Source organism: Pithys albifrons, chromosome 19 (assembly GCF_047495875.1).
Source record: "Pithys albifrons albifrons isolate INPA30051 chromosome 19, PitAlb_v1, whole genome shotgun sequence".
Classification (NCBI taxonomy): domain Eukaryota; kingdom Metazoa; phylum Chordata; class Aves; order Passeriformes; family Thamnophilidae; genus Pithys; species Pithys albifrons.
Window position 1 is genome coordinate 2,003,459 of NC_092476.1, and position 14,671 is coordinate 2,018,129.

Sequence of the window (14,671 nt, forward strand, 5' to 3'; positions counted from 1 at the left end):
TTTAACAATCCAATCCATCTTTATTCTGGTAGTACTTTCTGCTGGGAAAGGAAAATCCTCACCTTTACAAGTACAGCCAAGAGGTAAAAGAAAGGCAAGTGTATAAAATGAACTGCATGTGGTTCAACATCAGGAGGAGCATCACAAACGTGGCACCTTTAGACCCAACACCTTCTGCTTCTGCTACCAAAGTTCTGGATGTTGGCTATGCAATAGACTTCACTCACTATACAGAGATATTTTTAAATAAGGACTTTTCTTGATAATGTAAACAAAATCAGACACGTTAAATTCTCCATAGAAAAATACAACCTTGTACAACACCACAAAGTAAACGCATTTTCCAATCTTTGGGTATATCAGCTACTGTCTCACAACAACCCTGCAAGGTAATTAAAGCCTTCACACTTGGGAATGGTGACCCAAAGTGGGTGGATTTGCCCCAAATGCAGCTGCCTGAGCTCCAGTTTATCTCTGAGAGCACCCGCTGGGTGTGCGTGTTGTACATCTGGGATTTGGCGTAACAGCTGAACAAAGGGACTCAACACCACAGGAATAAAGCTCTCGTGTTTCCAGGGGATTCTCTGCTATTATTTTGCACGTGTTTTTCCCTCTGCTGGCAATTACAGACACTGTGTGACACTTTGAAACACCTCTGGTAGAATGCACTACGATGGCAGTGACGTGTTGGGGTGACATCTCACCCCACACTGACACACGACGTCAACACGCCACAAAGACCCCACCAAAATGCACAGTTCATTAAATGAGCCAAATCCCTTGGCCATGGAGCTGCATAAACACAGTGCCACCAACCCCTCCTTCCTCCAGGATAAACATCAGCACCAAACGCAGCTGACCTGGCTGCTAACCCAAGATTTCATCCACCTGAAAAGTTAGAAGACATGGAACTCTCTGAAACAGGATGTTGTCACCCAGACAGCACAGAATTATTTTATAGACTGTTAACTCTAAGTTCAAGAAGAAAATTAAAAGAAGACACCAAGGCTCACAGGTCACACTGTACTTCCCTAAGTTCACATGACAAGGACTGATGGACTGATGTGACACTTGGCTGACACACCACTTACAGAGAGAGACCAAAGTGAGAAACATGGGATTTGGAGAAGACACCCTGAACTTGTCCATGCCTCCATGGAAAAGTACCATCAGCCAAAATTCTGGGTCCCACCTTGGCTCCAAGTAAAGGAAAACACTCAGAGCAGCAGGGATAGGGCTGGGAGCAACGGGCTGGGGGTCCAGGTGCTAAATAAACACCTGAATTTGGGGCATTTTCTTTTCTGACAGGGAAGGTTCACCCCTAGAAGATTCCACTGGAGCTGCATTTTAGAGGTTGGTGCTTTAATCCCATCCTTTACCTCTGTTTCATTTCCAGGGCTCACCAAAATGGGCACAACCAAGGGCTGTGGTTCCCTGGGGAAGCAAGTGGGATGTCCAGGGCTTTCTGCAGTGCCTGGGCTCCTATTTTAACTACCAAACTAAAGCTGCACATTTCTGTGCAATGTACAGGTACAAAAGAGGAAGCAAAGTGGTACATAAAGAGTTCACATCTCCCTGTGGTGGAACAGGAAACTAATGGTTATAGGTTTTGGCTCAAACCATTATCACACATAGTACACACCTTATTGCCTGATAATTACAAACAGCTGGGACACAACTCCACCTTAACCCACTTCTTTGAGTTTTCACAAGACAAACAAAGGTCTCCTCTAACTTTAATGTGAAGTTAAACACACGATATGACTTATGAAGCCAATGCCTCGATATAAACACATCTCTCTATCTGTTCATTGCAGAGCACAAGGAACTGGGAGCAATCTTTAACTTCACCTTATAAAACTAAAAAAAGTGATGATAGCTTTGTGTTGAAAACCCCCAAAAATAACATATTTTCAACATACATCTGTCATCTCTTAGGCTGAAGGATCACATATTTTACCCTTCTTAGTGCTTCTGTGCAAACCAAAGGCACTGCTCCTACAGGTGAGGCTGCCAATTGGGATCATTTTCTTCTGGGTTTTCCAAAGGTGAGGGACAAATTGCCAGGCCAGGACAAAGCCAATGTCATAACAAAGATGGATTAGGAAATACTGGTATGTGTACTTACAAATCCACTGGCAAGGACAATGCAAACATCTCCAAAGGACTGTGCCTGAGAGCAGCTGGCAGGACACGCATTGTTACACCCAAGGAAAGAACTGGACTGGTTTTAATGAACACAAGGAGGACTCACATCTCTGCAAATCCCGTGACTCACACTTATGTCTCTGTACTTCTACCAAGAAGGGGAAGCAGCACATCCCCTCTTGTCCACCCCATCACCCCCAGTGCATGCAGGACAAACACCAGTGCCACCCACAGCTGCCAACCTGCAGGAGAAACAAATGGAAGTGCCAACAGTGCCATGTTTTATCTGCAAATGAACATTTTCACATTGGTCAGACACCAAGACGAGCTCGTGGTGGAATTCAGGACCCTCTTTGAAGTGATGCAGTTACTTTGGAGGGGTTATTTTGGAATTCAAGACCCTCTTTGCAGTGATACAATAACTCTGGAGTGGTTTTCCCCCCTCTCTTCCAAGCAGGTGCATCTTCAAAGCATAAGCAGTGATGGATCAGCTGGTGGAGGAGAAGGACCTTGCAGAGCTGTGTCTGCAGGGCACCCTGTGGGACAGGCCAGCTGAGGGCAGAGGGCACAGCAAGCCCCTGTGAACCAGCCCCACAGGGCAGGATGTTCAGTGGCCACTGGGTTTGCTCAGATGCAGGATTTCCTTTCAGACAGCCCAGCCTCTGGCACCCACCCAGCACAGGAGAGCCAAGGGAAGGCTGGTGGGAACCCCTGAACCAGCCACCACCTCCAGGAGACAACCAGCTGTCATGGCAGTGTCCTCTTGCCCAACACAAACCAGGGAACAGGAGGGGAGGAGGAATTCCAGGTCAGCCAGAACAACAGTGGGGACGCTCCCCACTACCGTGGCTTATTCCTAAGGCCAGGGTGGTGGGACACGCTCAGGGCTCCCAAATATCATTCTCCCTGTCCTTCCCAGCTCCCTTGTTTTCCAGGCACACGCCCCAGGGTGTGTGGAGAGGATCACTGCTGGCACCAACAGGAGCTTCTGAGCAGATCTGGCCACGAGGAGCTCAGAAAATGACCCGGTCCTCCTGTGTCCTCTCCCACCACAAGGTGCTGTTCAGGGTGCCAAAGCTGCTGTCCTCCTCCTCCTGCTCTTTAGCAAGCTCCACAAAAACCTGGAACACATGGAGAGGACACTGATACCCCCTGTTCCTTGAAGGTCACAAACACAACTCAGGCTAAACACCTCATGAGCACTGAAAGTGTTGTTTCATCTCCAAGCAAGATTTAATATTTTGGGTTTCTTCTCCTTGCTCATACCCTCCCACCTCATTCCTTTAGAAATAGGATGAAAAGAAGTTGCACCAAACACACTGAAGGATATTTATCATCAGCAATAACTAATTCAGAATAAGCAATAACAAGCCTCAGCTTCACTCTCCTTTCAACCATGAACAGCAATGCCCATCCTCAGAATAAATCAGAGCAGCTTTCCCATTAATGCCACAAATTTATTTTCCTCCAGTCACTGCAGTTGGCATCTTATTTTTAAAGGAGAAAATGGGAATAAAGAGCAGCAGAACTGGCAATCCCGAATCACTTTGGAAAAGGGGAATTTAGTTTCCCAAAAATACCCAAACAGGAATCAGCAAAGTGGCCCCAGTGGCTTTTGAAAGCCAGGCATGGGGGATGAGCTGCCTGCATGGGGCTCTTCATCAGAGAACCATGGAATGGTTTGGATTGAAAGGGACCTTAAAGATCACCTCGTCCCACCCCCTGCCATGGGCAGGGGCACCTTCCACCAGCCCAGGTTGCTCCAAGCCCCATCCAACCTGGCCTTGGATAATTCCAGGGCTGGGGCAGCCACAGCTTCTCTGGGCACCCTGTGCCAGGGCCTGCCCACCCTCCCAGGGGAGAATTTCTTCCCAAAATCCCATCTAATCCTTCCCTCTCTCTGAGATCTCCACCTGGCAGGGTTTACCTCCACAAAATACACTTTCCATACCTGTTCCAGTGTTGCCTGAGAAAAGCTGTAGTCCTCGATGTTAAAGGCATGTTTTACTGTGGAGAGAATTAATAAGAGCAGATTCAGGGGTACTTTACAGTCTCACACAATTGGATTTTAAGCTGTTACAACTGTTTACTCTTGACTTCACAAGAAACAGAGTGGGGGACAACAGTAATAAAAGAAAAACAAATTAAATAAATTTAGAGCAGTGACACTGCATGGCAAAAATGTCAGTTATGGGAGACAAAAGGATTTCTGTATGTGATCTATGTCAAGTGCTTAATTACCTTCTTCCAGCTTGGAAAAAGAATGGGAAAGCGACTGTACATCTTCTTTAGGAATTTTATATGCCAAAATAGAAGCAAAACTGCAACAAGAAACAGAACAAATTTAGCTTCAAGCAAAATCACTCCAAGTAAAAATATTAATATCCAGTTGAATGGATTTAAACTCATTTTCTGAGGGTTATTCCAGGCATTCTGACTAGTCATGATCCCACAAGGCAGGAGGAATGATGCAGCTTCAGGAGACCAGCTGGTTTTTCACCTCAGACATGCAGGTCCAGGTGCATCAGTTGAGAACCCCAGAGACTGTTCTATGACTTACATGCTCTTCAACTTAAGCTTATTCCTGTTCTGCTCTTCAACTTAAGATTCAACCATTCCTGCTCTGTTTACTCATGGGATTTGCTGCCTGGAAGTCCCACATTTCTGAGGTTTTTTCCTTTGAAATGAGCTCAGGCAGAGGTCACAGATCCCCTGGAACTTTGCACCACACAGCAGTTCCTGCAACCCAGATTCCAGGACAGGGAGCTGCTCTGCCACACACAGCTGCTGCTGGAAAGGGAACTCCTCTCCCTGCAGATCTCCCACATTTGAGGAACACTCCTTGATGCCTGCAGTGCCCTTTAGGACACTCTGCTCAGCAGTCACCAAGCCAGACCCTCGAGTTTATCAGGCAGAAACTCAAAGCTGGTGGAGGAAAACCAACCAACCCACCCTGAAACTCGGAGATGCCCCAGAGGGGGCTCAGGATTTCTGGGTGAGGGCAGGGACTCGGTGTCTGTGATTGCACCCTCTCCCAGGCCCTGGGCAAGGAGGAAGCTGTCAAACAACAGCTCTGCACAACTGAGTTTTGCTTCCCCCGTGCCAAACATCTGTGCACGAGCTGCCAGCCCCACCCTGGCAGCCCGGGCTCTGCTGCTCCCCAAACCCTTCCTCTTTTCCTGCTGTGTGTAAACATTTACATTCCCTACTCAGTGCCAAGTTGATGCTGAGAAATCAGAGGCTTTTATTAATATAATTCGCTGCGTATTCGTCAAACTTCACCTTTCCTGGCGGTTGGCGTTGGGGAAGATGTGCAAAATCTGGCTCTGCAGATACTCCACCTGCTGTACATCTGCTGTTTCTTTTAATTTCATCTCCAGGAAGTATCCTCTGCCAAATTTACTCTTCAGGTGTTGGACAGTACCTATACACCTGCCAGTTGCAGAGAGAAAACACGAGTTGTGCACGTTACACAACACTCAAAGAGCAGCCGAACTTCCAACAGACCCTTTTGGCAGTTTAAGATTAAATTTTCTCCAACTTTAAGGTGCAAAACAATTGTCTATCTGTATTTTCAAAGGAACATATTCTAGTTCGTGGCCTCCCCAGGGGAGGCTCTGGTGGTACCTGAGCTGCCCAGACACCAGGATGGCCACACGGTCACACACAGCATCTGCCTCCTCCATGTAGTGGGTGGTCAGGATCGCTGCCCTCTCCTTGTTTTTAAAGGCTGCTCGAATTGCTCGCCTGCAAAACACAACCAAAACCCCAAAAAACCCTGATCAAAACATCTGGCAGGTGGCAGCAGGTCCTGGGTTAGCAGGAAAAGAGCACTGTGATGGTCAAACACAACCCCTCTGTTTATGGACTGACACTACTCCCAAGGCAACAATTAGCACCTGAATTTGCCAAAGATGACTCGAGTCTGTACTCCTTGTATTATTTTAAGGATTTCTTTCAGCTTTCAAGCTTTTAATTCCCAAGCTATTCTGGGACACAGATGCACTGCACCTGGAACTGAGGTTGGGTTGATTCTCCCCATCTTGTGAGACCCCACCCAGATCACTGTGTCCAGCTCTGGGGCTTCCAGCATAGGAGCAGGTGGAGCTGCTGGAGCAAGACAGAGGAGACCATGGAAATGCTCCAAGGGCTGGAGCCCCTCTGCTCTGGAGACAGGCTGGGAGAGCTGGGAATGTTCACCTGGAGAAGGCTCCAGGGAGACCTGAGAGCCCTTTCCAGTGCCTAACGGGGCTGCAAAAGAGCTGGAGAGGGACTTTGGACAGGGGATGGAGGGACAGGACACAGGGAATGGCTTCCCACTGCCAGGGGGCAGGGTTAGAGAGATGTTAGAAGAAATTCTTCCCTATGAGGGTGGTGAGGCCCTGACACAGGTTTCCCAGAGAAGCTGTGGCTGTCCCATCCCTGTTGTGAAAGGTGTCCCTGCCCAAGGCAGGGGTGAAAGGAGATGATCTTTATGGTCCCTTCCAACAGAAACCACTCTCGGATTCCCTGCCTATGGCTCTCCCTAGTGTTAGCATGGAAAATGCACACCCAAACCAGGCACACTCCCAAGGAGAAAGGATCCTGTGGCCACTGTGGCCCCGGGGGCACTCACCACATGTGCTGCTTGGCTTTGGGATCCATCCCGGTGGACGGCTCATCCAGCAGCGTGACCCGGGGGTTGCCCAGCATACTGAGGGCAAAGCACAGCTGGCAGGGAGGCAAAGGGCAGAGTGAGGCCAGGCTGGTGCTGGTGCCCCCCAGCACAGGTGCCAAGGCAGCCCCCATACCTTGCGTTTCAGCCCCACACCCAACTTCTTCGTCGTCTTCTGCAGGTGGTCCTTTAAATCCAGAGCACTTGCAATGCTGTGGAAAGGAAAGACCAGGTGTGATCAGCTGGGAGGCTGATGGTTCAGCATCCCCCTCATCACAGTGTACAAACAGTCCCATTTGAAGAGCTCAGTTAGAAATATTTGTATATGAAGCATAAAAAAAGCAGAATAAGCAGAATTGGAAGTGGTTCTTCCAAACAAAACCACCCTGTGTCTTGGAGGAGCCTGTGGTGACAGCCCAGAAACAGCTCCAAGTCCAGGATTCCCCATCCCTGCAGCCTCAGCAAAGGTCATTGGTAGGACTTCATAACTTCAAGAAAATATATATAAAAATTAGAAATACCGACTGAATTCTGTGTGGCTGAATCTTGATCTCACCTAAAAATTCACATTCAGTGAATTTGTGGAAAGATCCAATTCTACTTTAATGAAAAATATTGCATTAGGAAAAGTGAGGAGAAAAAATTCCCACAAAAAAAAAAGGCCAAAAAAACAGCAATAAAAAACCCTGAAAAAAACCCTAAGAAAAATACAGCTAAACTTGAAGGATTTCTGTAACAAACTACTCACCGTTTGATGACTTCCTTAACATCAGACTGACTCATTCCTTTGATAGCACCATAAATTTCAAAGTGTTCCTGCAGGGTAATATCTGGCCAGAGTGGGTTTGTTTGAGGACAGTACCCCACAAATTTCACTGAGTCATCTTCACTGCTCTGCCCCAAAGAATCATCTCCCATCAGAACCTGTGAGGAAAACACACAGACCTTACTCCCAAGTATTACAAATTTCCAAACTTTTTGTATAGTTTTAGCAGAACACGCTTGGGAATGCTTGCAATAATGATAATAAAATGTAAATAAAGGTTAATTTGCTATATAACTTGTAGCATGTAACATACTTGCCCACTGGTTGGCTCAATCTCTCCAACGAGCATGTTAATTAAGGTGCTTTTTCCAGCTCCATTGGGTCCCAACAAACCCAGAATTTCTCCTAAGGAAAGGAGGACACAAAGCATTGCCCAGGTCAGAAAACTGGATCCAAGAGTTGCTTTTGTACATAAGACAGCTCAGCAGCAAGTCACTGAACTCCAACCTTTTTTGACGCAGAGAGAAACATGTTTCGTTGCCACTTTCTTTATTTTTCTCCCCAGAAGAAATTCCTTCCTTTCATCAAACTCCTTGTGCAAGCTGCTGACCAGGATTGCTGGCATCTAGTAGGGAAGAGGGAAGTGGCTGCAGATCCCAGCAGCTCTGGGAAACCCAAATGTGGGGTTTGGGCAGTGCCTGGGGGGGGGCAAGGCTTTACCTCCTCACTTTTGGGGCTGCTCAGGATCTCTTTGACTCGCAGCCTCTCTGCCTTCACATCTTCATCCTCATTCTCCTCATGTGGGACATCTGGGAACTTCCAGGGTTTGGCTTTTGTTAAGCATTTTCTAAAGGGGAAGAAAACAACACTCAGCTCAGTTTGGCTCAGGGCTTTGCTGCTGAATGCCAAGCCCAGAGGGAACAGATTCCTGCAGCTCATCTGAGAGCAGAAGGAGCTGTCAAGGACTATCCCTGTGCCACCTTTGAGCTGAGATACTTGTTGGGTTCTGGCATCACTGGCCATGCAATGGAAAAGGCAGTGCCCCTGTTTTTATACAGGGAACACACTTTAAAAAATCCTGATTTTGCACTGATACAACTTTAAAAGTTAAAAACAACCTATTTCTGCACTTCAGTGCCTGAATTTCAGACAACTAAAGCGAGGAGAAAAAATTCTTCAGACACCTCAGATGGAATATCACAAAAGTGATTGTATTTCCTCCATAGCTATGAACTACACACTCCAGTTTCACCACCAGCAGCACCTTCGACCCTGAGATCAGCTCAGTTGGCTAAAACTTGTTTGTAATAATGCCAAGGTCATGGGTTCAATCCCCTGTGTGGGCCATTGACTTAAGAGTTGGACTTGATGATCCTTGTGGGTTCTTCCAGCTCAGAACAGTCTGTGATTCTGATTCTATGAATGGATTAAAACCAGTTTCTTTGTGCTATTACTTTAAAAAATGAATATTTAAGAGACACACCTGAAAAAGGGATCCTCTCTGACCATCCTCCCTCCGTTCTTCAGCTCGAAGCAGCGCAGCAGGAAGAGCCACACGACACACTGCAAATAGGGCTGAACCAGACAAACACCCCCTGGTTACTGGCAGCTCTGCCAGCCCTCCAGGGCTGGTGATCCTCAAAGTGAGGATCCCACCAGTGTGATGAGGGACAAAAGGCTCCAGCTCTGCATCACCACAGAAGTGCTGGTGTTGCCAAGAATATTAAATGTATTATTAAACGCTGCTCAGTGGGTCTGAGGGTGCACAACTGAAGTCTGCTTAGATTTAAAGGCAATTATTTGGGGGTTTTGGAGAGATAAAGGATTGTCCCTGCTCTGGAGCTCCTGCTCCACCAGCATGGACTCGCATACCAACCAGAATTCATGCTGGGAGTGTTAATCAGGCCACTGAGGCAGCACAGGCTGAGCTTTACTGACTGTGCTCATGCTGCAGGAGCTGCAGGCTCAGCAACACCAAGCACCGGATCAAAGCTTTAGGAATAAAGCTGTGAACAGAAGGGGCCCCCAGCAGGAGCCAGAAATCCCCCAGAGCCAGGAGGGCAAGGAAGGAAAGTGCCATGCTCACAGCCAGCACTGCCACCAGCAGCCGGTCCCACGGGTCGGAGTATCCCCCGCTCTGCCGTTTGCCCTTCCAGGACACCTGAGAACGCAGGAAAAACCAGGCTGAGGTAAACAATCACCTACCACAGGCTGTGTACTCATCTCCATCAGTCACTCATGGTGCTCAAGCACTTTCTGAGCTCTGCAGAGACCTGATTGCACGAGTCTGATACCAGAACTCCATCCAAACCCCTGGGACTGCTCCCGGGTTCAAAGCCACCAACTCCCAATGAGCCAATGTCCCATCACAGGGTTTGGTCACTAAGAAACACACTGTTTTCCTGTGGATATCACACAATCATGGAATGGTTTGGGTTGGAAGGAAGCTTAAAACCCATCTCATTCCACACTCTGCCATGGGCAGGGACACCTTCCAGTAGCCCAGGTCACTCCAAGCCCTGTCCAGCCTGGCCTTGGACACTCCCAAGGATGGGGCAGCCACATCTTCTCTGAACAACCTCCCTCACCACCCTCAGAAGGGAGAATTTCTTCCTAATATCTCATCTAAACCTATTCTCTTTCAGTTTAAAAACATTCCCACTTTTTCTGTCACTACACCCTCCTGTAAAAAGTCCCTCTCCATCTTTCTTGTGGTTCCCTTCAGGTACTGGAAGGAAATTCAATGGAAAACTTGCTACTTTCCTCATTTCAAAACTGAACCACTTTAACAGGAAAAGGGTGGTTTTATTGCCCAGTATTCACTATTCTTCACCTGTTAAATGGCTCCAGATGACACATTAAACACACCCACCCAATCCCAGCCACCTGCAAGTGCTTTCAAGAGGATCCCCTGTGCCCTCCTTACCTTTATAAAACAAATCAGACAGCCAATTAGAGGATAAATAGGAATGAAGATGGAGAAGAGATAATGCAGGATGGTGGTTATCAGGTAATAGTCCAGAAAAAAGGCCACTTCAGTGACAACTGTGCAGAGCAAGGCTGTCTGTATAAAAGAAAGGGAAAAAAGGCCATTTACATCCAGTTCAGGCTCTCTAAGCATAAGATCCCTAATTTGAGGCATATTTTTTAAAGCTTTTATCATTTAGGATGTGACAGGAAGACACAGACATTGGTAAATGTCTCACATTTCCTCTGCACTAAAGACAGACAGTGAATAAAACCACTGGGAAGCTGTTGTGGCTTTGGAGATCACCAGCCCTCCCAGTTCTGTCAATTCATGCTACTCACCACTGAAAATATAAATGACCAAAATTCCTTTGTGTTCTGGACTTTTCTAAAGGTGAAGGAGACCACGTAAGTGAAGAGCACAACGGAGGGGACGTAACCAATCAGGCAAAAAATCTGCAAGGACACGAAAGGCTTCTCAGGAAAGCAGCAGCAAGAGCTGAATTATCCACTGGAATTACTTTAATGTCACACATAACTCTGGATTCATCTTTGTCACTTCATTTGATGTATTTTGCTACCTTGGTGTATTGTTAAAGACAGAAATGAAAGAGTGTGTGGAGAGCCAGGAACTTCCCTCACTCAGTTAAACTCTTGCCCATTCTTTTGTAACACTCCAATAAATGGTGACCCAAAAATTATGGCAAATATTAAGAATTCCATCTTAGTAATTTTTTAGAAATTAAAACAAGGGGAGAAAACCAACCCTGCAGCACACCAGGCACATCCCAAATCTGATTATCTCAGAGCTCCTGATTCCTCTCAATTACAGCCAAACTCACAGGAAAGCTCACTCTGAATATCAAAGACATGAAGTCTTGTGGTGTCTTCAATTTAATCACATGCTGCAATGCACTGCAGAGATGGGCTGTGCTCAAAGTCACTGTGACCTTGTCATTAGCAGCACGTTGATGCAAACAGAGCGATTATCAGTCAGCCAAGAGCACAAAGCAAGCTGAGAAAGCAGCAGGCAAAAGGGAATGGAGGATTTCCTTGGAAAATACTGGTATTTTAAAGCTTCTTTTTATTTCATTTCTGAATGAAACTCACAAAATCTGAACAATTTTTTTTTGTGCAGCCTTGGGTGTTTTCCCTGTAAATCCACTGGAAAAACTCTGCTGAACCACCTAAGAAAAACAAGCACTTGCAGAAAACAAGGTAACCACAGTACCACTTCCCCACCACACTCACCACAGCCAGGAACTTGCCCACGTAGAAGTAAACACCATAGTGGAAGGCAAAGAGGCTCCCGACCATGAGGACGAGGATGGAGAAGAACAGGGGGAGGTCAACCATGGCTTGGCCAGTCCAGTAGGCAGAGGGATAGAGCCCTGCAATCTTCAGCTGTGTGTAGGCCTTGATCTGCAACAGCAGAAGAAAATACAGTGTTAATTACATGGTAATTAAAAGTAGCATTGTGTTAAACTGCCCCGGTGTTAGTGCCAGTTTTAGTTACTCCAAAATCTGCTCCACCCCAGGCAGCAACAGCAGCCACGTCCATGCTGCCTCTCAGGGCATTATTTTACATCCCTCTTGGGGTTTTCCCTCAAATCCCACGATTTCTAACTTTTTGGGCATCTCTGGGAGTTCTACCTTATGGTTCTCTGCGTTGTCCATGGCAAAATAGGGTGGCATTCCAGTGATGATGATCCCCAGTAACACAGCCTCAAAATAGATCTCCAGCCTGAAAATCGTGTCTGGGAGATTCTGCAACATAAATCAGGGTTTCCTCAATGCCAGAACGGGCAGGACCAAAACAGCACCTTAAGAACTGGAATGTTGGAACTGTAAATGCTGAATTATAAAGTCTGTGTAGGTCAAGATCACCTGAGCTGCAGCAGGAAGAAAAATACCTGTGGAAGTTCTGGGAGTATTTATATAAGGAATAAATAATAACTAATGAACTCCTAGAGCATTTATCTCCTGCAGCAAGTCCTCTCCTCTCCCAAAGGCCACCCCAGCTCCACACAGGAGGCAGCAGACCCAGAAGGGCAGGTAACCTCTAACAAACCACAGAAAATTCATTGGCTCAAGGGATGGTTTGGGTTGGAAGGATTCTTGGAGGTCACCTGGCTCCAGCCCCCTGTCACAGGCAGGGGCATCTTCCACTAGACCGAGTTGCTCCAACCACTAATTCCCAACACAACATGCCCTTTCCAAGCCCCTTTTCCCTCCACTTCCATAATCTGCAGAGCAAAATCCCAGCACCTTTCACATCCTCTCAAATAGTCCCAACCAGCTTTTCCCTTGGATTTTGGGGTGTTTCTGCCCTCCCCCTCTCACTCCAGGGATGCTTTGCCACCCACCCCATGTTGCAGGGTGGGCTTTGGGGTGCTGCTCACCTGAATGAAGGGGTTGCTCCAGATCTGGATGCTCTCAGTCACGTTTAAGCTGCGCAGCAGGAGGTTGCTGACAATATTCATCAGAACTGGCAGGGAATGCACCATGGTGCTGTTGAATATGATGGCAAAAACATAATTCTAGGAAGGAAAGTACGTGCTGAATTAATTCTTCTGCACGAAGGGCAATTCCCTGAGAGGGCTCTCCTTAATTAAACCTGAACACTGGGAAAAATCTTTGCATAATTGAGTCTGCTTTGCAGGAAGCTCTGGGCTGCTCAGAGTGATTGTAACACACAACCTAATTCAGGAGAACAGTCATGTTCACGGAGAACAAATTATTTGGAATAAATTCCCAGCATGTTTTATGGAACAGTGACACTATGACAAATGACACTTGAGACAATTACAGCCTGAAAAACAAAACACACAAGGACCCACACTCGAATGTTCTTGCTAATGGATTTAAAAACCAGACAGGCAAAAATTCACAGGAGCTGAGGGTTGAACTGGCACACTGATGTGAGCAGTGCCAATGAATTAAATGGGAACTAGAGCCAGAGCTGCAGACTGCAAAGCAGTTCCTTTGCTGGGGATTAAATCCAACCCCAAAGTTCACATCTTTTCTAGACAGCCCTTCAGTAAGCACATGGAAATGAACATGTACCATCCAGGAAACTCATTTTTCTTTACACATGAGAGCACCATGGAGTTACACTCCTGTCAAATTGTGCAATTCAGTCAGTACAAAGAAAAAAAAGATAAAAATTTTCTATGCCAGGTCTCCTGTGCAATAAATCATTTCCCTTGGCTTGTTGTGTCTTTGTGGGAAAGAAAGGGGGAAGGAAGTTTGATTGGCCTACTATAATTATAATTATGAAAGAACATTCATTTTGCTAATATTTCCATTCTTTTAATACAAGTCCTCTTTGCAGACCTTTGGCATAAGCAATACTGTGTAATATTCTTTGATTCCATGACTCAACAGGTGCTTTTCAGGTAAGAGAATTACAAACAGCCCCTCTCAGCTGCTTGAGGGCTCTCTGGGACACAACCCAGCCAGGCTGTCCATCCTACCTGTCTGGATTCCAGGGCAAACACGTTTAAGGCTGCACTGTGAGGTGCAGCTGAGACATAATCACTGTCATTGAACATCTCCAGGAGTATGTTCATGCTCCCAAGGGAGTGGACAATGTCATCGATATCCGATTCTGGTGAGAACAGAGGAAAACACAGAATCATTTCACTTGGAAAAGACCTTTAATATCATTGAGTCTAATCACTAATCCTGCACTGCCAAGCCCACCACCATGTCCCTGAGTGCCACATCTCCATGAGTTTGAAGCCCCTCCTCACCACCAGCCTGGAGTATCTGACACAATTATTGATGCATTTTCTCACTGATATATGAAGGATCACTGTTGCATTCCACTCATGCCCACCAAGGACTCCTCTGCTATTCTGAACAACACAAATTATTTTATTTTGGATTCCCACTCCACAGCCTCCAAAGAACTCAAGAAAATTGTTTTTGTTACAATCTCCAACTAGTTTGTGCAAGTGAAATGCAGCAGTGAGGGAGCAGAGATGCCAACAAGCATTATCAGGATATTCAAACTTCAAGCTGATCACAGAATCACCCAAAGAAAGTAGGAAATCAGCAACAGTTTGACATGGTGTCCAGAGAAAATAAGTTGTATTAGGCAAAAATTCCCAACAGCTTGAACAGATGCTCCT

The 14,671-nt window shown here is 46.5% G+C and overlaps 1 protein-coding gene across 2 annotated transcripts in view; it reads right to left on the reverse strand.

Annotated features, from left to right (window-relative positions):
- ABCA5 (ATP binding cassette subfamily A member 5) overlaps window positions 1-14,671 on the reverse strand; it is a 36,580-nt gene continuing 21,909 nt past the window's right edge. The window contains exons 22-40 of one of the 2 annotated variants that reach the window (XM_071573352.1): window positions 14,012-14,145; window positions 12,938-13,075; window positions 12,189-12,302; window positions 11,787-11,957; window positions 10,878-10,991; window positions 10,495-10,632; window positions 9,655-9,729; window positions 9,052-9,131; window positions 8,289-8,415; window positions 8,076-8,193; window positions 7,882-7,973; window positions 7,551-7,726; window positions 6,939-7,014; window positions 6,764-6,858; window positions 5,776-5,895; window positions 5,431-5,580; window positions 4,390-4,469; window positions 4,100-4,155; window positions 1-3,269 (exon numbers count right to left, since the gene is read on the reverse strand). In XM_071573352.1, coding sequence (XP_071429453.1) covers window positions 3,162-3,269; window positions 4,100-4,155; window positions 4,390-4,469; window positions 5,431-5,580; window positions 5,776-5,895; window positions 6,764-6,858; window positions 6,939-7,014; window positions 7,551-7,726; window positions 7,882-7,973; window positions 8,076-8,193; window positions 8,289-8,415; window positions 9,052-9,131; window positions 9,655-9,729; window positions 10,495-10,632; window positions 10,878-10,991; window positions 11,787-11,957; window positions 12,189-12,302; window positions 12,938-13,075; window positions 14,012-14,145 — 2,162 coding nt within the window. In that variant the 3' untranslated portion in view covers window positions 1-3,161. Of the gene's footprint in view, window positions 3,270-4,099; window positions 4,156-4,389; window positions 4,470-5,430; window positions 5,581-5,775; window positions 5,896-6,763; window positions 6,859-6,938; window positions 7,015-7,550; window positions 7,727-7,881; window positions 7,974-8,075; window positions 8,194-8,288; window positions 8,416-9,051; window positions 9,144-9,654; window positions 9,730-10,494; window positions 10,633-10,877; window positions 10,992-11,786; window positions 11,958-12,188; window positions 12,303-12,937; window positions 13,076-14,011; window positions 14,146-14,671 lie in introns of both variants that reach the window. The other variant, XM_071573351.1, reaches the window with a different exon arrangement.